Genomic DNA, 24,543 nt, shown 5'->3' on the forward strand with positions numbered 1-24,543 from the left:
AGTGTTTTAGAGTACCATGCACTGGCCCCTTTTAACATTCAGCTTAGCCATGATTTCCAGCTGGGAAAGCCCATCTATGTTAGAACTATTTGTCGTCTTATAGTGCATTCACTTAGCTCTGCTGTCATATTTTCCAATGCTGAAAACCTGAAGCACATTCATTACATTCTAATAGCTGAACAATGGCTGCAAATTAACTTCTTTACACTGGCTCAATAGAATTACCCTACCAAAGATTAGTACAAATAAAATTTACAATAAAGATCTAATAGTAAAGAAAAACCCACAAGAAAGTAATTTAAATAGTTTAATCATTTATAAAATAAATTAAAGGACAAGTCAATTATTCCACGTATACTCCATAGGATTGTGAATGATGTGTTCAGGCAAGCTTTATCCAGAAACAGCATGTGAACTGCACACAGTACACCCTGAATTACCTATTTAAGTCAGAACTAGCCCACCTAGCCATTATCTACAAATAGAATATACAATTATATTTATACATTCAAGAACATGCTTCAAATAATACAAGAGGGCGACTAGAGTAGGGCAGTTTTGAATGGCTTTATAATCTGCTTAGCCTAAGTGCATTTATCAACATCATATGAATGTCAGTTAATGCTTAAAAAGATCCAGCATTAGCGTTCATAAACTCTACAGCATTAAAACAAAAAAACCATTTACTATGAAACGGTGTAACTGAGTCTGACATAAATGTTAAAAATATGATTTAAATAGGTAGAAGAATAAATGCCACAATGTTGCTGAATAACTTCTTGTCAAATGCAAATGTGCATGGCAAACCTACATTTAAATCTAAAAAAAATAATCACACACATATGCATGCACTAAGCTTCAGTCGTTTACTGAAGATGCAAGATGTACATCGGCTGAGCTGTAAACTTTGGTGTCAATTTTTCGGTCTAAAGTCCACACAAAACTATGACAAAATTCTGTACACACTGAACAAGCAGAACCTGGGGTGAAGCTAACCATTAGTGTGTCTTTAACTTGGCAGTTTGTGTCACTTGTTCAGTAAGACTGGCTCTCATAGAGTTAACTACAGTCTGGTGGACGTTTGTATCCATGTATTGCTCGGTCATTGGCTTCAGCACCTGGAGAGAAGATCAAATTAACAGGGAAAGAAACAGAGGAGACTATTAGTGTTGTGCATAAAACCTTTAACATAATCATCAGTGGCAGGTTAAAAAATGAATTAATTAATAATAATAAGCTAAGAACTGCTCTGTATTTAAATGACAACAACGTAAAGCTGATTTTTTTTTACATTGTTTTTGTAAGTATACACCGAGCAGGAATAACATTGATTATCTCTTCCTCACGGCACCTGTTAGTGGGTGGGATATATAAGGCAGCAAGTCCTCAAAGCTGATGTGTAAGAAGCAGGAAAAAAGGATACAAGGGGCAAACTGTGATTGCTAGACGACTGGGTCAGAGCATCTCCAAGACTGTTCCCAGTCTGCAGTGGTCAGTATCTATCAAAAGTGGTCCAAGGAACAGTGGTAAACCAGTGACAGGGTCATGGGCGGCCAAGGCTCATTGAGGCACGTAGGGAGTGAAGGCTGGCCCGTGTGGTCTGATCCAACAGACGAGCCACTGTAGCTCAAATTGCTGAAGAAAGTAATGCTGGTTCTGATAGAAAGGTGTCAGACTCTATGCCTCGACAGGTCAGGGCTGTTTAGGCAGCAAAAGGGGGACCAACATAATATTAGGAAGGTTGTCATAACATAATGTTTTGCCTCATCTGTGTATGTATTCAATAAATTCATGCCCACATAAAACAGGTTTTTAAAAAACGCTGGGACAGTGAATAAAGCTTAAACAGATGATTCAAGAATGCTGGGTGTTAAAAATGACTTGGTCCACTTTGTCACCAAAGGGTAACTTGCACATCTGTGAGGGCTTTTTACTTAGACATGCATATTATAAAATGTCCACAAGAGTGTAGTAGTGTAGTGTTGTCTAATAACTGCCTTTATCTGTTCCATGAGGTTGCATAACGGACACCTTTCTCATTACTGTGCTTTAGGTGTAACGTAGGGCTGGGCAGTATGACCAAAAATTTGCATCACAGTATTTTTTAAGATTCTGACAGTTTCACAGTATTTATTTATTTATTTATTTATTTTATTTTTTTAATGACTTGGACTTCTTATATGTCTGTGGCTGATTCTACTGTCATAAATACATAGAATATAAAAAGTTTTAATTTCACCATGTATATAATGAAGGTTTTGAATACTATAAGCTGTCTCATGGGGACTTAAATGCATGATGGGCAAAGTGAACTAAACTAAACATAGGGTTAGTAATATTTCAAACAGCTATTTTATGAGCATTTAAAGTATTAAAATAAACTAGAAACACTCGCAGGGCAGTTGTAGCCTAGAAGTTAAGGTACTGGACTAGTAAGTAAAAGGTCACTGGTTTAAACCCCACCACTGCCAGGTTGCCACTGTTGGGCCCTTGAGCAAGGCCCTTAACCCTCAATTGCTTAGACTGTATACTGTAAGTCACTTTGGATAAGAGCGTCTGCTAAATGCCGAAAATGTAAATGTAAATATAAGCTTTGCTTAGCCCTACAAATTGACACATATGATGGAATCAGTACGAGTGAAACAGTTCCCACATATAAAATTTTTATTGTTAATAAAATACAATTTAAATATTTAAGTATTCTACAATTACCCTTAGCTCTCCCTTTAATTAATAAAATGACGTTTGAAAAGTGGACGACTTTAAATATCGCCGATTCCAGTTCTTTTATAATGTTGAAATAGCGCCTGACCTGCTCTAGTTTAGACTATGCAAAAAAATTCTAGTGAAGCATATGTTAACATAAAAAAGCCAAGAAGAAACAAATTAAAAGATTAAAAAAACACTAATTACTGAACCAATCTGTACTTCTTTGCCTGGACAGGTTAGTATACCTGCACAAACAATTCTAACAATCGATAGCACATCACGACACAAGCTTGTCATACCGGTACATCATCCCATTGCTACATGAGTCATGAGCAATACAAATGTTATGAAAAAAATTACATGAACAATGTGAACGGCAGGAAAGGTTAGGACAGAGAGAAGGCTGTGAGAGAAGTAGGGTGGCTTTCAGTGGCATTGATAAAAAAATTAAAGCAGCTGAAGTTGGACCTACATTCGAGGCGGAGGCTTGAAGAGCATCATCCTAACATTTGCTCGAGTCTAGTTCAAGCCCTTATAATAAATGATCTGTTTTCTTATGGGTACACCCTCACTATAATGGAGATGAACTTTTTAATTGTGTATACATTTACATTTGCCTGCTTTATTTTATGAAGGGGGTACTGCTTGGCATATAAAGATATGTAGTTTATCTACACATGTATGAAGATTCCATAAAAAACTATTTACTATCTATATTAAGTTATAAATTTGGTACATTTTCATATCCCCACTTCTCAAACATTTAGGTACCTTGATATAATAATAACTTTAACAGAAATACCTTCCATAACAAGGTGTTTATGTTTTGTCTACAACTGTTTTAATTTGTTGAACCGCTTTAAAAAAAACAAAAAAAAAAACAATGAATTATAAACATTAATATTTTAAGTGTACTTTTCTTGTCTGGGTTGGATTTTTTTGGGTTGGTTGCTTTCATTTTTCATACCTGCTTTTTTTATATTTCTAGGTGACTATACCAACATTATAGCTGCTTTGCTATATTTTTAGTGTATGCAGGGCAGTGGTCCCCAACCACTGGGCTGCGGACCGGTACCAGTCCATGGGTCATTTATTACCGGGCCGCACAGAAAGAATAGATAATTAGAGATCGCTACATCAGCAATGAAAACACTACTTTTTTACGGGTGTTATTGTCTCCAATCACCCCTAGGTGGGAGCAGCCTCTCATTGCAGCGAAAAAAAAGCTAATGGGCGTGCTGGTCCGTGAAATTATATCCTATATGAAACCGGTCCGTGGAGCAAAAAAGGTTGGACTCTGCTGATGTAGGGGATCTACACAAAACTTTAAATGGTTAAATGCTAATGGCAGATATAACATTTTCCAAGCACACACTGAGGCGCTTGGTGAAAGGGACTCACTGCAACCCTGACCAGGGTAAAGCAGATTATGAGAATGAAATGAATAAAAGTACACATTAAATAGGGTTCATTTTTGTGGACATTATGCTCACTTACTGACCCTTTTCCATTTTTTTTTTACAGTACGTTTTTAAATCCATGATCCCACATTTAGTACCTGCTACTAGGGGTGGGTTTATAAAATCGATTTTTCGATTCGAATCGATCTTTATTTGAACGATCCGATATAGATTCATATAAACGCGAGATCGATCTTTTAAATACGCCCCTTTTTACGGTTCATACGGAAATCTGTTACCCCCTTTAATTTCGCGTGACCAGCCAGTGTTTTTTCATGCAACGAGATCTGACCTGCACATCAGTTTAGCATGGCAGAAGCTCAGGTTATGACCACTACACAACTTTTTGCACTGATTTTCGCTCTGCGACGGGTCGGTGCTGGATTCGGGAGGAACTCGATCAAAACTCGGCTCTCAATCAATGTGAGAAACAGCGAGGGGAAACACAGGGGAGAGGTTGTAAACAGGTGGTGGAGCGCAATATAGTTTCTATCAGAATACATCAGCACACGCGAGTTTTACAGTATTTCTGACCTGATCGTTCTCTACAAAACAAAATATTTATTAACCTCCAACTCACTATAGAACAAGCCATGCTGCTCGTGTTGCCAAATCCACTCAGATTAATTTATTTCATCAGTGCACAAACTTTGATCTCTCGCTACTTGTTGATGTGCATGTTTGGACGTGGTATCATTAAACCTTTCATCACTTCTCACGTGTGTTTTGGAGACCAGAGAAGCTCGCCTGTGATTCCCCCTGGTGATAGATGGTGTAGTGTAAAACCCCCCATCGCCGATCAGTCGTGTAGTGTGAACATTACAGCGACCAGGTGTTAATCAGAGTGTCGTGTAGTGTAGTGTAAACTTGGCATAAACTGTTCAACAGCCAGGTGTATGTTTACATTACATTTACAATGTTGTAGCGTGTCAGACATATAAAATAATTAAAAAAAAAATGAATGTTACTGTTTTCTGTTTTGGATTAATTATTTATGTAAACAAAATACACAAATATTTGTAATAATGAGTGTTCTTTGTACAATTATCACATTCGTTCTCTGAACATCTGTACATATTTAAACAAAACCTGTTAATGTAACTCAAATATGCCTAAATGTGTTGAATCGAAATTGAATCGAAAATCGAAGATTGAATTGGGACCTTGTGAATCGGAATCGAATCGATCCAGGAAATTAGTGGCGATACCCAGCCCTACCTGCTACCACTGCCAAGTGACCCAAACTGTACCCAAGATCCTATTCTAAATTTGATTGCCCTTCTTGGCCAGGGATCAAGTGTACCAAGGTATTAGTAGAGCAAGAAATAGTGTAGCCCAATTTCCACTGTACCCCATGAGGTGTAGAAAGGGACACCCCATGTCTCTGTCCAAATACAGTGGTTATAAAAAGCAAACACACCCCAGTTACAAAGCCAGGTTTAAGGACGAAGATGTATCATTTTAGGACTTTTTAATGTGTCCACTTTTAATGTGACCTATAATCTGTACAATTCAATTAAAAAACAAACTGTCTTTTTTTCCCCAACGGTATTTCGACTGCTTTCCAGTCTCATACTACAGCCACTTGAATACAGGAAATCTAACCCTCTGCAAGTGCCCTTTAAACAGATCCTTATCTGTTTATGATAATTGTCAGGTATTTCATCATGGCATAATTACAAAGCACAGCTATTTATTTTGATGTCGCACATCCTGTGCATTCTCTCAGCAACTGCGGAGTTCCAAAGTACCAACCCAGTGCTTTGACTGCAGAAAGAGCAATGTATTTTGAGAAACGAGGTTGACTCATTTACCCCCTACTAGTATTTAAGTATCTAAGAATAGCTGAGTCCCCCCCCAGCCTGCACACACATAAGACTAAAAAAAATTCAATAATTCATTGCAAATCTTTTCTGGCAAAAATAAATAAAGAAAAAAAAAAATCTAAATTCTATATCTTTTACCATCTCTTGGGTTCCAACATTTAGCTAAAAATTTAACAAAAGCCTGACAGTTTTTTCTTTTAAAAACCCAACAGTGCCTACTCTTTTGGGTAAAAATCTCTTTTTAAATACTTATATACAAATTATTTTGTGTTATTATTATTTTTTTCTATTTTATTTATGCATTTTCTCCCATTTTCTCCCAATTTAGTGTAGTCAATTTGTCTTCCGCTGCTGGGGGATCCCTGATTGCAGTCGAGGTGGGTATATTGCTGGTCACACCTCCTCTGACCCACACACAGCCCTTAGCGGAACCCTTTTTCACCCCTGCATTCAGCACAGGCACCTCTTCATCAGCTAATCAGAGTCCTTACACAGCATTTGAAGACCCTACCCACATGGTCTAGTCATCCCGCCCTAGCAGAGAAGTGTCTGCTGCAGGCACTGCCAATTATGCCCGCTAGATGGCACCCAGTCGACTGGTGGCGATGGCGAGTTTCGAAGGAGTTCAGAATCTCAGAGCTGGTGTGCTAGCAGAATATTCCACTACACCACCTGGGTGGCCCCCCAGTGTGTTATTTTAATTTCATTTTGACAAACTCACAGCACCTCATGAGAGCAGACAAAGCCTTGCACACTTGATTTTTGAGGGACCCCAGGTTGGGAACCATGGTCTTACATCATTGTGTGCTCACAGCTATTTATCTATTCCATGCACTTTTTCCATTGCGTTAATTTCATACGAACAGTATTTTGAAAAGTAGGACCCAATGGTTTCTGTGGTTCCTTGGTGTTTGGTGCTGCAAGATGTATTATGTGCTAAGGTGATCATTTTATTAAACTATTATTAAAATAAGCTGATAATTTAAATAAGAGCATTAGAAAAAATAGAAAAAAAGTACAACAGAACCAGAGAAACACTGGCTGCCAGCAAGACCTGAACTTTTGCCCATTATAAAAACCACATAGGAAAGTGTTATTGTACGAGGTAGCCCATATTTTAATTCAGAAGCATAATATATAAAATCAAATTAAAGCTCTAAATAAAACTTTTGAAAGTGTTGGTTGACTACATTACAAAAAAAAACCTCTTAGCGTCTTCAGCACTATTATGTATGTTGTTATTTCACATACCTGTTCCCACAAGGCTTCTGCTATAAGGTCTATAGCCACACCCACATCTCGGTATTCTCCTGAGTATCTGGCGTACGCCCACGTGCACAGCATCAATAATGTCACTCCCATCACAAGGCTGGCCAGAGCTGCGATTGTTGATAAGCCAATAAAGCCGGTTACTGTGGAGACGACATAGGTGGCGAACATGACGGCGAACAGCGCGGCAGGAGTCCTGGCTGCATAGAAAATGTTCTTGCTTTCGTTGTGTTTGCCAAAGTTTTTATAAACGTCATCAAGCTCGGTCTCCAGCTGCTCCTGGTACCGCTTGCTATATTCGACTCCTCCCATTTTCTTAACAGCACAGAACTGCTTAACAGAGACCTGCTTGAGTTCATCATGATAGCGCTGGAGGTCGACTGGTGCAATGTAAGGTTTGTCTCCACCACATATCTATGAGACAAACACACATGATAAAGAAATCTAAATTCCAATGCCAACATTCTCCAATAAAAAGCCCCTCTCAGAGAACTACAGTAGCTATAATTGAGAGTATCTAGTCCAAATTAAAAGTTCTATTTTAGTGCAATGGCCTCAATTTATTTTCATTATCTAGGTTACCTCAAAACATCACACTCCAGCTATTTATACCACAGGACGTCTCCCCTCCTACATCTAAATCCATCACTTAAATGAGGCATGAATCTGGTGGTTAATTTAAAGGCATAAATCTATTACTGAGCATGCCTAAATTAAAAAGAGTACATTTAAAAAAAAAAAAACTTACCTGCTCCATAGTCCGACCATAAGTGTCTTTTGCCCCGGCCACAGCTGTCAGGTTGTTTGCTTCAGCGGTTGCCTAAATACAAACACAAATATTTCATTAATTACTGAATTTGGCAGGTATCACATTATTATAAGTAGTGATGTAAACACAGAAACATCTGAAATAAGGTAAATACTATTTTACATATTACTCAGAAGTACACATAATTATCACAAGTGAGTATGTGTGAAAACATTTTGTGAGCCTTCATGCTGAATCATGACACCCTCACCTGTTATTAGTTCACCTGCTTAGTGTAAAATGTTTCATAAGTGTAACATTTATAAACCTTTTACTCTTATTTTGCCCCGTCCCAACTTTTTTGAGTGTGCTACAGGTATCAAATTCAAAATTTGTTTATATTTACAAAATTCAATCAAGCTGATCAGCCAGAACAATAAGTCAATTATTTGAATTGTTTGTTTGTTTATTAAAGCAATAAGCCACGAGAGGCCGTGCATTACTGTGATTTTAGCACGGGGATGACGTTTTTGGCACGACGCGAAGCGGAGTGCCTAAAACTTCTTTCCCCGTGCTAAAATCATAACAGTAATGCACGGTCTCGAGTGGCTTATTGCTTTTATAAAACAGTGGTCAACATAAAATATAATAAATACAACAATGTTTAATTCATAAATGTATTTATTGTGTATAAACTTACAATAAAGCATTCTTCCGCGACGCAAAATAGTTCGATTAACAGTGTTGCTGGGCAACATGAGGGCGAAAATAACATTAACTTTTGTATTCAGTGGCGTATTAATATGGAATGATGTGAGGTGGTCCTAGGTGTGCGTTTATCGGGGATTTTACAACGGCTTCGAACGCGGCTCAGCCAATCAGATTTTAGGACCGGAACTATCCGTTTTATAATAGTTTGGTTACATTCATGACAGGAACGGTAGTTACTCATTACACAAGATTCATCAGTTCACAAAGTTATATTGAACACAGTCTTGGACAATTTAGTGTCTCCAATTCACCTCACTTGCATGTCTTTGGACTGTGGGAGGAAACCAGAGCACCCGGAGGAAACCCACGCGGACATGGGGAGAACATGCAAACTCCACACAGAAAGGACCCGGACCACCCTACCTGGGGATCGAACCCAGGACCCTCTTGCTGTGAGGCGACAGTGCTACCCACTTAGCCACTGTGCTGCCCCAATTATTTGAATTTGTCAGTAAAATTTAAAATTGAGAGAATGAACAAATCACACTTATTTTAATATTCCGACTGTTCCAGAAATGAGAATTGTAGCTTAACTAATTACACTCTAGTTAATTTAGTAGTAACTGTAAAATTATATTTTAATTTAGGTCTACACTGCAGAAATGTAGACATATAAATATGGGTTTTTCTATCATTAACTAACTGAAGTGCATACATTAATGGTTTTAAATGGAAACATCAAGGTTCTGTACAATAGGAATATGAAAGCGTATCAGCACTTATTAGTTGCCAAATATATTAATTCTAAACTATCTGACTGACACAAAAAATTTTTCTCCCAAGCAAATTAGTACATTTAATGCTGATGATCATATTATTGCCAATATAAGACTGTACAAATGTAAACACTCATTTGGACTAAAAGGAAGCAATATTATTGTATCACAGCTGTAATCAGAGGATTGTACCTGCAACATTGACTTGGGATGCGGAAGCTCTTCTCCTTGGTAAATTTTAATATAAGCCTACGAACAAAGAGAGCACATGAGCTGTTTAGTTGAAAAAAATGTAGTTTCAAATGTCAAAGTACATTAACATCATGTAGCAGACACCATGATTGAGGACAAAACTTGAAAAGGTACTTAAAAATCTCACTATACAACATCACTATGGTTATGAATATTTATGAAGTTGGATTCACATTCTTGACAGTAAAAGGGCCAGTGATAGCTCAGTGGTTAAGGTAATGGACTAGTAAACAGAAGGTTGCCGGTTCAAGCCCCGCCGCCACCAAGTTGCCACTGTTGGGTCCCTGAGCAAGGCCCTTAACCCTCAATTGCTCATTGTGTAAGTCGCTTTGGATAAAAGCGTCTGCTAAATGCTGAAAATGAAATGAAATGAATGAAATAAAAGACTATGAAGTCTACGAAGCATACTAATATTATGATTGTTTATAGGGATTTTTAACGTCTTGTTTTACACTTTGGTTACATTCATGACAGGAAATGGTAATCACTCATTACACAAGGTTCATCAGTTCACAAGTTTATATCGAACACAGTCCTGGACAATTTTGTATCTCCAGTTCACCTTACTTGCATGTCTTTGGACTGTGGGAGGAAACCAGAGCTTCCGGAGAAAACCCACGCAGACACGAGGAGAACATGCAAACTCCACAGAGAAAGGACCCGGACCGCCCCACCTGGGGATCGAACTAGGACCTCCTTGCTGTGAGGCGACAGTGCTACCCACTGAGCCACCGTGAAAAATGTAGTTCCAAATGTCAAGTAAATTATCATCATATAGCAGACACGATGATTGAGAAAAACTTGAGTACTTAAGTACTTAAAATATGGATCCAACTTCATAAACAATCATAACCATAGTGATGTTGTAGAATTATATTTTTGACAATACAAGACTGTCTATCAAGCATTTTAATGATCCCCACCCATGTCTGCTAATAGTAAGTTCGGTAAAATCTGTAATCTAATTTTTTTTAATTGCTAAAATATGAATTTGAAGCCCATTAAATGGTTGACAAATTGAGTTCATGGAAACATTCAAGTGCTGTTGTGTTTAACTGCTAATCTTAAACATACTGCTCAATTTAGTCATTTAATTGTGAATCCTCTGGCATTGTTGGGTCACCACACAGAGCCATATCGTGTACAGAGAGCCGTTAAACCACTCCCGCCAATAAGAAAGAAACCCTTCCCTCCCTCAAACATGGCCCATGGAGAACCATACAAACTGTACTGTATTAATAAAAATGAGGAATTTTAAGACATTTATTAGGTTTTGTGATGACGACCTTGATCACGCCGTCATCCCAACCACGCAGATAACAACATCACAGGCTTAAAATAGCGGAATCTTTTGTTGCCCATGGATTCTGATTTTCTTAACCAACAATAAAGGATTTTTTGTGCATTGAAATGTGACGTACAAGATGAATGTATTAAGAATTTTAAGTACCTTGAAATACTCCAGTAGATCTCTGCATGTGACCTTGGCTCCATTAATCTCTTTTTCCACCAGGTTCTCAGGAGCCAACAGCAGAGGCACCAGCTTCTGTAGCTCCTTCTTAAAATCACTGTCAATATCTATAACAACACTACAATGTTAGATATTTTATGTATATATGTGGATTTGTGGCCAAATGATGACAATATTCTGACCTCTTAGTCGGCCATCAAAGCAGGGGTTAGTTGCAACCTTCAGGCCTGGATGGGGCAGCAGAAAGCAATCAATGCTTGAAAAACAAGAATGGATGTGTTTCCTCACATTCTGTAGCTCTTCGTGCTGGTTTTGCTTTAACTAAACATAATTTGAAAACACATTTATTCTCAGTTCAACAAACTGATGCATAATTGAAGCTATTCAGTCTTTAGGTCTCTTACCTGAAGTCTTCGTTTCAAGAAGTAATTTCCACCTTCAAGACCATACTTGTGCTCATAAGGGTAACACCAATCCCTGATCAAAAACATTAGTTTCTGAAAAAGGAAAATCATACAAAGCATCTGAATGAGCAACACATCTTATATGAGCTTGGTGCAAGCTTATGATTTCAGACATTTGCTTCATTATAAATGAGTTAGCTACCTGAAAAGGTTTTTCATAGACTTCTTCCATTGCTAGGCGACCATATTCTGTAAAAAGCTAAAAGGAAAAAGAACGTCATACTAGAATAACACAGATATGCACCAATCCTAACAGAAAATCACCCTAAGAGTGTGCAGGCTACATACTCTTACACAAATTAGTGTGTTTTAATGCAAATGACAACCTTTCTGTCTCTTGAAAATAAATGTGGAAACAATATACATGACTGAACGTGCAGTTTGAGACACAGCCAAGTATTTTGTATTCTTCTGTTATCTACAGTGCTAAGTCAAAACAGAAGAAGCCCCCTCCCCCCTCCAAATATGGGCATGACAATGCCTGTTTTGGAAGAATTGTGATGGTCATGTCCTGTTCAGGGAAATGTTAAATGTTACTCATACTACACACCCTGAAAAGAGCAGATATGGGCAGCATATAGACCTGGGTGCCTTTGATAAAGGTCAATTCGTTACAGCCAAACAACTGGGTAGAAGTATCTACCAAAGGCAAGAAGTGCTCACAAGCAGCAGTGGTGATTACTTATCAGGCCTAAGGATAGTGCTTTGAAGAGGGACAAGCCACAAACTGCCAAAAAGAAGGACTAAACTGGACCAAGCCACAAACTGAACCAAAGGAAGAGCCATTCTGTCTCCACTTTTTACCACTGGACTGCTTTCAGATGTGTGGAGTCCATGTCTCAATGGATCCGTGCTATTTAGACCGCATATTAGTCAGGTGGTGCTAATGTTTTGGTTCATAAGTGTATGTCCTCTTTCATTTTACTTTTGCATGGCCTTATTCCTGGTCATGTAACTGAAAGATCCATTAAGAGAAGAAAATGGACTTGGCATTAATCTGTTGTGTACTACTGAGAGGTTTCTTAAACCATGTAAGCTTTGACTTATGACTTTGGTTATACTTTTTAATCAGCATAAAACACAATTGGAGATGTTGCACCAAATATTACTTACATTTATTTGAACAGTTTAATCCAATGAGCTTCCTGAGTTTTGCAAAGTGAAAATCTATGAAAATTGTACACATGTGCAATGCAAATTAGGCAGGTGCCACAGACCAGGTAAGAACAGCCGCCATCATTTTTGGCTTTAGGATCCACACCTTAAAGCTATGTACATTCTCTTAAAAAAATAATATAAACAAATAACATTTTTCAATAAGAGAATTTTGATACATTATAAATTGTCCATATATCGAGAGGCCCAAAATGTATATAAACTTTAATAGTGGATATTTATACTCTTTTCCTTAAAATCCAAAATGTATAAGCTTTTATGAAGATATTTTACATGTTGAAGTGTGTAAACATTTTTGGGCCCCTCTGTATATAAAAAAGTATTGGGACACCTACACTTCACACCCACAAGAGCTTTCATGACTTCAAATTCTAAATCCATAGACATTAATATAGAGTTCATATAGAGTTCAGCTTTAAAATTTTTGGGACAGCTTTCTACATTAGAGTGTCTGTGGGAATATTTGCCCATTTGTTAAGAAACGCACTTGGACGAGAGAGCCAGGCTCTCTTTATACACCTGTGGCAATGAAGCTGAATAAAACACCTGAGTTTAATGATTAAGATACAGTGTATCACAAAAGTGAGTACACCCCTCACATTTCTGCAAATATTTCATTATATCTTTTCATGGGACAACACTATAGACATGAAACTTGGATATAACTTAGAGTAGTCAGTGTACAGCTTGTATAGCAGTGTAGATTTACTGTCTTCTGAAAACAACTCAACACACAGCCATTAATGTCTAAATAGCTGGCAACATAAGTGAGTACACCCCACAGTGAACATGTCCAAATTGTGCCCTAATGTGTCGTTGTCCCTCCCTGGTGTCATGTGTCAAGGTCCCAGGTGTAAATGGGGAGCAGGGCTGTTAAATTTGGTGTTTTGGGTACAATTCTCTCATACTGGCCACTGGATATTCAACATGGCACCTCATGGCAAATAACTCTCTGAGGATGTGAGAAATAGAATTGTTGCTCTCCACAAAGATGGCCTGGGCTATAAGAAGATTGCTAACACCCTGAAACTGAGCTACAGCATGGTGGCCAAGGTCATACAGTGGTTTTCCAGGACAGGTTCCACTCGGAACAGGCTTCGCCAGGGTCGACCAAAGAAGTTGAGTCCACGTGTTCGGCGTCATATCCAGAGGTTGGCTTTAAAAAATAGACACGAGTGCTGCCAGCATTGCTGCAGAGGTTGAAGACGTGGGAGGTCAGCCTGTCAGTGCTCAGACCATACGCCGCACACTGCATCAACTCGGTCTGCATGGTCGTCATCCCAGAAGGAAGCTGACGTACAAGAAAGCCCGCAAACAGTTTGCTGAAGACAAGCAGTCCAAGAACATGGATTACTGGAATGCCCTGTGGTCTGACGAGACCAAGATAAACTTGTTTGGCTCAGATGGTGTCCAGCATGTGTGGTGGCGCCCTGGTGAGAAGTACCAAGACAACTGTATCTTGCTTACAGTCAAGTATGGTGGTGGTAGCATCATGGTCTTGGGCTGCATGAGTGTTGCTGGCACTGGGGAGCTGCAGTTCATTGAGGGAAACATGAATTCCAACATGTACTGTGACATTCTGAAACAGAGCATGATCCCCTCCCTTCGAAAACTGGGCCTCATGGCAGTTTTCCAACAGGATAACGACCCCAAACACAACCTCGAAGATGACAACTGCCTTGCTGAGGAAGCTGAAGGTAAAGGTGATGGACTAAACCCAATTGAGCACCTGTGGCGCATCCTCAAGTGGAAGGTGGAGGAGTTCAAGGTGTCTAACATCCACCAGCTCCGTGATGTCATCATGGAGGAGTGGAAGAGGATTCCAGTAGCAACCTGTGCAGCTCTGGTGAATTCCATGCCCAGGAGGGTTAAGGCAGTGCTGGATAATAATGGTGGTCACACAAAATATTGACACTTTGGGCACAATTTGGACATGTTCACTGTGGGGTGTACTCACTTATGTTGCCAGCTATTTAGACATTAATGGCTGTGTGTTGAGTTATTTTCAGAAGACAGTAAATCTACACTGCTATACAAGTTGTACAATGACTACTCTAAGTTATATCCAAGTTTTATTTCTATAGTGTTGTCCCATGAAAAGATATAATAAAATATTTGCAGAAATGTGAGGGGTGTACTCACTTTTGTGATACACTGTATATTCAAAAGCTTAAACATGTACCTGGAGGTGCTGCAGATCATCTTCCTGAATATTCTGTGAAAGATTGTATATCTGGGCCAAACAAAAGCAACAATATGCAAATGATGAACATACAAATTGCCTGGGCAGATTTGAAGTGTGCAAGAGAGATAGAGGCAGTGATTTTACAACACACCTGCATGGAGCTGGTCATAGTGCTAAGGGCAAAGACTGTAGCACAGTCTTTAATAGTTGACTGACTGTCAAAGGCACCCTGAGTGTCAACTAACAGGACAGCCACCTGTAAACAAACAAATTGTTCATGGAATGTTTACAGCATAATGTCCAAAATTACAACTTTAAAAGACTGTTCGAAACGGCATTAAAATGAATACTAATTATCACTGCCAGTAAATTTATAATTAATACAGATATTCGATGTTAATGAACTGCAACCGAGTTGTAACACTGCCAGGTGATGAGTAAACACCCAGTACCTCACCTTATTGCCGTCAGGTTTTTCCACCACAAACACTTCGTTCCAGGCCTGTATTCCTGTTGTCTCTCTCTCACAACCTCCTCTCCAAGTGAAACCTTTTAATGGCTCATCATCTCCTCCCATCCATGACTCACATGACTAAAGAATAGAATAAGAATGAGAAACTTGCATTCTTACAACATGTTCAAACCTTACACAGTAGAGGCTGGTTTTGCAGTTCAGGGAGGGAAGGTGTAATAAAATGCCAGAGAAGATGAGAACTGTGTGCAGATGTCTCTGAGGACATAAGAGCAATATGTGGCAGTATGAATGGCTGACCTGATTGTGCATGTAGCGCAACATGAAGTCCAGAAGGAAGGATTTGCCCTTGCGAAAAGAACCGGCCACAGAGAGCACGACGACATCAAGATCCTTGACATGTTCTTGCATTAGGATCTTCTCCAGCGCTACAGCATCTAATTCAAATTTATGGTCGTCCTCACTGGCGACTACAATCTGTATAGGTCGAGCACCCTGAGGAACTGGCTCTTCTTCCTCGGCACACTGAGCCTCCCCATTTGATTCCGGGCTCAATTCTTCCCATGTGCTAGAATCCTGAACAGGATGAAACAATGGCACTTCCTCCACCCCGGTCATATCTAAGTATACAATATAAGAACATACAACACAACATCTTGGTTACAAGTGAAACCAGCATAAACAAGTTAACAACTACAATTATTACCACTAAAGATAGGAGATAAAACCAAGATAGATACACAGTAAAAAAGGCTAAGTTCCGTTTCCCATATCATGCACTAAATAAAAGGCAAAATAATAAATGAATTATTTCATACTAGGCGCTCAGGTGGCTAGCCCAAGAACAAATCTAGATTTGAATCTCAGCAGTGCTATCAGCCAGCTGGACATGTACACAAACGTGATTAGCTATGTCTTAGCCTAACCGAAGGCCTGTGATGGATCCACCACTGCAGGGAAACACATGCCTAATGAATGTCTGGTCAGGATTTTAGGCTTCTTAAACAAACTGAACAACAATCTATTTGTCAGTTAACAATGAATTTGTTCAGTATTAACATATCTAGTACTGTAGAAGGTCATTTAGTACGCAATATAAATTTTTCAGACATAACTCTTCATATGGATTAAAAAAAGAATAATAAAACGACTGTCACAGTTACAGAGGCCTGAGAAATGCTCTCGTACAGCAAAGGCCTTAACTAGATAGCTAGCTATATTGTCTATCTATCTATCTATCTATCTTTTAACGCTGTGTTTACTCTTGTGAGTTACATTCACGGCAGGAAAAGTTTATGTGGGTGCTTTGTATCCGTTAGGTAGTCTCTGATATTATATGTGTATTCCTAATTTAGTGATTGTAATGAAGTTCAAAAGCTTTTCTGTTTTTTCAAGGTTAAAAATGTCTTTCATTGTTCCAGCTATGAAGATTTTTTGTCTTTCCCTTTGGTATTTAGGGCACTCAGTTAGTATGTGTTTAACCCTGATGGGTAATTGGAAGGATTCACATTGTGGGGCATCCTCCCCCTTTATCAAGTAGGAATGTGTAAGTCTGGTGTGGCCAACTTTACTGTAGTTCTGCAGTTTTGTGGGGCTTTTTGCCCTTGTTGGCACACATGAGCTAACAGTAACTGAAGATGTAAATTTGAGACTCTCTGCTTACTTTTCATTCACACTATTTTTAAATACCTTCAGCTGTGTAGGATACAGCCCTAAGACAAGAAAAAGGTTGCTAACCAAAAAACACCTTGCAACCTGTAGTGCATTTCTGTCCTTAAATTAATAAAAAAATCTAATTGAATCAGTTCTTCATCCAGTCTTAAGCTACCCAATAAGCCAGCTAGTTAGCTCTTCCATCATTAAAATAAAACCACACCAAACACTGTTAATAAGAGCCAGCTAATACAGTTTTACAACTGCATTGAAAATCCGTTTGACAGATTACCAGCTGAATAGTTTGAAAGGTTTAATAGGCTGGCTGGGGTAAGACATTACGATGGTGGGCTTCTTAATAAGACTGGTAGCAACCTCTAAATACCTTCCTTTATAAATAATCTAGATGTTTTATGTTGTGTAATTAAACTCACATTTCAGTTTTAAACAAATGAATCTCAATTCATGTTTAAAATAAAGAAAATGAACATAATTTAAAAAACTAACATCGCTACACATTTTAGTAAACCTCATATACATTATTATGGCCCTGACTACACTAACTTTCAGAGGATAAAAGCAATAATTTGAGACCTGTGATTGGTTAAGAGGGACAGAAGGCAAGTTCCCAACATTTGAAGCAAACCCCCAGTGTAAGACAGGGATTACTCTGAAGTGTGTACAGGATCACCCTGCTACGCTCAATGCACTGTTGAACTTGCTCACTTTCTATTTCCGGCCTGTAGCTCCCCGCACTAAACCCTGTGCTGTGGCCAGCAGATACCCGTCCTCTCTGTCCCAAGGCTAAATTTGGTGCTTTCTTTCACATGGGTCAAGAAGGAAAAACAGTGTCTCAGTTCAGAGCATGTCTGTTTAACCAGCTCTCTATCAGGACAGTGTCAGACGAACAACAAGGGACTGAGCCTCCTATCTCATACTTGATGGTAACTCGAACTGTTTACGTTTACAGGTTCATCAGTACATTTGTACATCCAAGACGACCAATGATACATGCACAGGATTAGCTGCACTTAAAGTACAAACTAAAAGACCCTTGTACTTAACCTCTGCAAGATCATACCTCAGCATTAATTTACTGAGCTTATTACTCAAGCTATTAACTGACATGGTAACAGATTTTAGGATCAAATAAACATCTTCACCAAAATCAGTGAAATTATCCACCTTATCATGCCTCATCAACAAAAAGTATTCTAAACACAAAAAGATATTTTTCTCACATAAAGCAGCACAAATGCAATTATACTCGAATGATGAATAGCTCAAATAGTAGTTTCATGAATGACTGAAATATTGCACATGTATTAATTAATACATTAAAGCCAAACTGCATAAGATAACTGAAGTTCCTTTATCTGATTCTATTGGATGAGTGCATCACCTAACCTTTTTGGACCATAAAATGCACATATATCTAACACACAGCAGACTTCTTTTTTGCTGTATTAAAACTCCCTGAAATATGGAACCTAGAAACATGGAAATATCAGCTAGGTGATCAATAAAAAAATGGTCATTATGTGAAACTGAAAATAAAATCTGTGGGTCCTGTACACCACTGACTCCCTAAAAACTTGGGAGAAGTAATATACTTTCTAAAGATTTCATCACAATAGCTCTGCAGTGCAAAAATAATAAAGATGTATCCAAAAAGACTGTCAAGGCGGCTCAACCATGGTCCATGACTTTTTCCACTCATTTACAAACTTCTCTGCAGATACACATCAGTGTAGACACTCAGCAACTAAACCAATGGCCTTAAATCACTGGGGTTTAATAATGCATGCATTTAAACCTTTATTTCTTTGATGTTAATACGCATTTCAGAAATAATGCCAATACTACCCAATAAGTTAAAACAGTATTAAGAGAAATCCATACAGCAGCAGTCTTATGCCTATATAAGCATTCTATCTCACAGTTTCTCCCCTTTGCTGTTTTTACTATCATTTCATTACAGAGGTTGAACAAACAAACAAAAACGTGTTTCTTATTTGCTAAGTATCCAACCAGAGTCAATACCTAGTTAAAACATATTTGGTGGCAATCACAATTGTCTTCTGTGATCAGTCCCTCTCAGCTTTGCATGTCTGAATGCTGATATTTTTGTTAATCAAACTGAGGTCTGGGCTGTGGGACTTGGCCAATCTGACACACTGGTTCTTGTTTTTATCCAATCACAGTGTAGCTTTGGCAGTACGCTTGGCATTATTGTCCTGTCAAAGGATGAACCTCTGCTCAAGTCTCAATGACTGCAAACTACTCTGACCAGTTTTCTAGTCTCTCATGGTGAAAAACATTGCAACAACATGGTGCTGCCACCACCGCCTTTTACTGCAAGGATAGTCTAATTATGACAGTAGAGAACCAAGCCTCTTTCACCACAGCATCGTCTAGAAAAAACCCAGCCTAGTTTACGGGGTGTCCTCTTCTAAAGTACTAAAAAGCTGACACAAAATTTAGGACAATGGTTTAGCTTTAGTGTTTGTGCTATATACTGCACCTGTTGTTTTATCCTGCCTGTTCTCTCATACTCTTAAATAACCAGAATGGATGGTTAAACAATTTCCTTTGCCTACTTTAAACGTATTAATTGAATACAAGAACAGACATAACTCACTGTACACTATACTCAAACATAAAACTTGAACATGGCAGTGTAGAACCAAAGCTATTAACAATTCTATATTGCAGTAGGGATGTAACGATGCACCACAAGACAGTTAAAAATCGATTCACATGTGTAACGATTCAAATCGGTTTACATGTATAATGAATCGATATTCACTTTAAACAGCTGAGGGCACTGGCGCTATTCACCTCGCCTGGTTGACGTCACTACAGGGTTGCCAGGTTTGGAATTTTTCAGCCAAATGTATTTATACTTTATTTGTATTATTCATTTATTTATTTAAATGTGGGATTTGTTTTAAAATACTCTATACCTCTATACTGATTCGACCCTTCACCGCTGACAGAGGACGCCTCTCAACTGACGTACGCCCCGCCCGGCACGTACAGTCAGTACAGACTGCATTTTGCACCTGCACGAGTCAAGTTCATACACAAACGGGCACTGTGTACGGAGGGCCACACCGCCATCTGCATTATTCCTCAGCCCTGTGCAGGCGCCATCAGTCAGCCAGCAGGGGCCGCAGTTGCACCAGTTATGAGGACCTATGATCCGACTTTTTACCCCTAACCCTGAAACACAGCCAATCGTTGTTTATGCTGCCGTCCAACCCAGTCGGAAGGCAGAGCTGAGGTTCGATACGATGTATTCGAAACCCCAACTCTGGTGTGCTAGCGGCCTAAAATTACATTTAAATTTTTTTAACACAAAAAGAGAAATGTGCAGCATTGTTTTGCATAATTTGTACCTACCTAAGAAATAAAAGGGCATTCATTATTTAGATAAATAAAAGATAAGCATAAATACAGTATTTTATTTTTTTTAAAGAGAAATAATAAAATGAAACTGTCATCATTTGTCTTCAATTTCATTTTGTTTAAAAAAAAAAAAAAAAAAAAAAAAAAAAAAAAAATCGTATCGTGAATCGCATCGTGGGTAGAGTGTATCGTTACATCCCTATATTACACCAATGTCCTCACAGCGGGTGAAACTTGTCATAAAGTTATTGATAACAAACCCCACCCATTTGTTTGTTTATTAGAATTTTAACGTCATGTTTTACACTTTGGTTACATTCATGACAGGAACGGTAGTTACTCATTACACAAGATTAATCAGTTCACAAGATTAAATCGAACACACGTCTTAGACAATTTAGTGTCTCCAATTCACCTCACTTGCATGTCTTTGGACTGTGGGAGGAAACCGGAGCACCCGGAGGAAACCCACGCAGACACGGGGAGAACATGCAAACTCCACACAGAAAGGACCCGGACCACCCCACCTGAGGAACGAACCCAGGACCTTCTTGCTGTGAGGCGACAGTGCTACCCACTTAGCCACCGTGCCGCCCAACCCCACCCATTTAAAGAGAAAATGTGATTGGTTGATTTTACTGTCAATTGAAATTGATCTCTCACTGAATCTGTACATTTATAGCTTGACCACCAATCACCAACATTCTTTCCAGCAACAGCAGAGGCAGTAAAAATTCTGATAGGAAGACAAAGGGGCTTCTTTCATTTAACCCTACACCTCCAGATTAAAAATGTGTATTTACAGTAAACTAAAACTATTTCAGTATGGCTTTGGAGAATACAAACCCAAGCTGTGACATGCATTTATGAGGGGTAAATTGGATTGAATTAACTATTTTTAGACGCTACATGTAAACAAAAAAAACACAGCTGGACTACAACACGTGTCGGTTCAGCACCTGGTTTCAGTCACATTTGTACGATTTAACACACTTAAAAGTAATAAAATGATTAATTCTTTCGTCAAACATAAATAGGTTGAAAACTGCAGACATTACAACATACTTAAAGTTTGCATAGTTTGCAAAGTGGCAGCTAAGAATAGCTCACTAAATAAATAGCACAGGTTCATATTTACAGAGCAAACACGTGAGAATACAGAAAACCTGTTAGACACCAGGTATTAATAATAAAAATATAGTCACTCCTGAGATACAAAACAAGATAATTAAGTAATAAAATATAATTCTTGTTGTTTTTATTCGCTTAATGGAGTAAATGACAACAACAGTCCGTCCGGTGCCCAGTGAACCTGCTGATAACTTTTTCCACTCTCAGTGACACCTCACTATTCAAAAATACCTCGACAAATTAGACAAAACTAAACTTAATAAAGTACAAAAATGTTTTAATAATGTCCTCTTGTTACCTTCGCCATATGAATCACTTTTATGATTTGTCTCCGGGAAATCTCGACTCCTCCGTCCGCTGTGCTCCGCCATCTTGTTAGGTTCAAAAATCCAGCCTGACGTTTCCCTCAACTTGATCTTGTATCTCCACTCCGCAAACAGCCGCACATAAAGGCTGGGAGTCGATCACAGAAAGGAGTCGATACTCAGACTCTGATAAGACTTCTGATAAGTGAATCTCTTAACACCACAAATAGCAATATTACAGTATTTTTATAAAAAAAAATAGTATTTTATTTAAGATAAAACAGAAAACAAAGTCAAATGTAAACATTAATGACAAGTTACTGGGTTTCGGACCTAATAGGCGGTTGTTAAATGCACAATCAAAACTTATATAGCAGTGATATTATGGAGGTAAATATGTAGCAAAAGTTTTGCACCTGTGAAAACGAAATCTGTAAAAATGTGTACCTGTAAAAAAAAATCTGTAACCGTGAAAAAGATTTGTACCTGTAAAAAATAAATCTGTAACTGTAAAAAAGATTTGTACCTGTAAAAAATAAATTTGTACTTTTATTTTCGATGTGAGAATAAAAACATTGCAGCACAGTTTCAAATCTGCCCGCCACGAGTTTTGCAACAAATATCTCATCTCGTTCTCGGCTAATAAACATTCAAAAGCGAATAAACCTGCACGAACTGACTCTGCAGTAAACAAAGCACAAACTACAATCTAATATGTTTTTAAAAGTCTTTCTGTTTATTTTTATTTAACGCTATTTCGTGATTGTGAGCTTTATCTGCCTTGAAAAGCCAAGGGAGCCTCTCAAAAGTGCATAAAGCCAGATTATACAGGGGTTGGACAAAATAACTGAAACACCTGGTTTTAGAGCACAATAATTTATTAGTATGGTGTAGGGCCTCCTTTTGCGGCCAATACAGCGTCAATTCGTCTTGGAAATGACATATACAAGTCCTGCACAGTGGTCAGAGGGATTTTAAGCCATTCTTCTTGCAGGATAGTGGCCAGGTCACTACGTGATGCTGGTGGAGGAAAACGTTTCCTGACTCGCTTCTCCAAAACACCCCAAAGTGGCTCAATAATATTTAGACCTGGTGACTGTGCAGGCCATGGGAGATGTTCAACTTCACTTTCATGTTCATCAAACCAATCTTTCACCAGTCTTGCTGTGTGTATTGGTGCATTGTCATCCTGATACACGGCACCGCCATTGGATGCACATGGTCCTCCAGAATGGTTCGGTAGTCCTTGGCAGTGACGCGCCCATCTAGCACAAGTATTGGGCCAAGGGAATGCCATGATATGGCAGCCCAAACCATCACTGATCCACCCCCATGCTTCACTCTGGGCATGCAACAGTCTGGGTGGTACGCTTCTTTGGGGCTTCTCCACACCGTAACTCTCCCGGATGTGGGGAAAACAGTAAAGGTGGACTCATCAGAGAACAATACATGTTTCACATTGTCCACAGCCCAAGATTTGCGCTCATTGCACCATTGAAACCAACGTTTGGCATTGGCACGAGTGACCAAAGGTTTGGCTATAGCAGCCCGGCCGTGTATATTGACCCTGTGGAGCTCCCGACGGACAGTTCTGGTGGAAACAGGAGAGTTGAGGTGCACATTTAATTCTGCCGTGATTTGGGCAGCCGTGGTTTTATGTTTTTTGGATACAATCCGGGTTAGCACCCGAACATCCCTTTCAGACAGCTTCCTCTTGCGTCCACAGTTAATCCTGTTGAATGTGGCTTGTCCTTCTTGGTGGTATGGTGACATTACCCTGGATACCGTGGCTCTTGATACATCACAAAGACTTGCTGTCTTGGTCACAGATGCGCCAGCAAGACGTGCACCAACAATTTGTCCTCTTTTTAACTCTGGTATGTCACCCATAATGTTGTGTGCATTGCAATATTTTGAGCAAAACTGTGCTCTTACCCTGCTAATTGAACCTTCACACTCTGCTCTTACTGGTGCAATGTGCAGTTAATGAAGATTGGCCACCAGACTGGTCCAATTTAGCCATGAAACCTCCCACACTAAAATGACAGGTGTTTCAGTTATTTTGTCCAACCCCTGTAGTTCTGTATTACCTAGTGACAGGGGGGGGGGGGGGGGGGGGGGGGGGGGCACATATACTGTGGCATGCACTCACTTAACATAGGCCCACGTAATCCTACAATAACATGATATTTACAGTTGGTTTATTAAAAATGCTTTTCAGTAAAAGTCAACAACAAAAACTCCAATAACAAATGATAATTTTATTCAAAATGCATTTATTCAAAATGCTTAAATTAACATTTCCTGTAATGAATGAATAGCACAATGAAAGAAATAATGTCTCATCTAAACATCCCTCACTTAACAACAAAAGTTAACAATAACTCTCAACTCCAAATAACACATGATACTCAGTTACCCTCAGTAATTAACGAAATATTGTCTGTTCTGTAGGCTATTGGAAAAAAATAAATTAACAAATGAACTAATTAACAATCAGCTATTGGAAAAAATTAATTAACAA

General features: G+C 38.8%; 1 protein-coding gene across 1 annotated transcript; it reads right to left on the reverse strand.

Moving 5' to 3' along the window:
• Positions 1 to 293: 293 nt before the first annotated feature.
• atl2 (atlastin GTPase 2) lies at positions 294 to 22,088 on the reverse strand. The gene is made up of 13 exons (XM_062996150.1): positions 22,013 to 22,088; positions 15,820 to 16,139; positions 15,505 to 15,639; positions 15,199 to 15,303; positions 15,045 to 15,095; positions 11,829 to 11,885; positions 11,627 to 11,719; positions 11,405 to 11,543; positions 11,202 to 11,329; positions 9,692 to 9,748; positions 8,013 to 8,084; positions 7,247 to 7,678; positions 294 to 1,118 (listed from the first exon to the last, which is right to left on the reverse strand). The coding sequence occupies exons 1-13, from the start codon at positions 22,083 to 22,085 to the stop codon at positions 999 to 1,001; spliced, it is 1,782 nt and encodes a 593-aa protein (XP_062852220.1). The 5' UTR covers positions 22,086 to 22,088; the 3' UTR covers positions 294 to 998.
• Positions 22,089 to 24,543: the final 2,455 nt, after the last annotated feature.

The sequence above is a fragment of the Trichomycterus rosablanca genome, chromosome 5 (genome assembly GCF_030014385.1).
Source record: "Trichomycterus rosablanca isolate fTriRos1 chromosome 5, fTriRos1.hap1, whole genome shotgun sequence".
Taxonomy (NCBI): Eukaryota; Metazoa; Chordata; class Actinopteri; order Siluriformes; family Trichomycteridae; genus Trichomycterus; species Trichomycterus rosablanca.

Bases quoted from the DNA above. Each gene is read 5' to 3' on its own strand.
- atl2 (XM_062996150.1), bottom strand. From the start codon at position 22,085: ATGGCGGAGCACAGCGGACGGAGGAGTCGAGATTTCCCGGAGACAAAT. The intron at 11,330-11,404 runs GTCAGAATATTG...GTGTTGTTATAG, and splicing joins CTTTGATGGCCGACTAAGAG to ATATTGACAGTGATTTTAAG. The intron at 1,119-7,246 runs GTATGTGAAATA...TCTTCTCTCCAG, and splicing joins CAGAAGCCTTGTGGGAACAG to GTGCTGAAGCCAATGACCGA.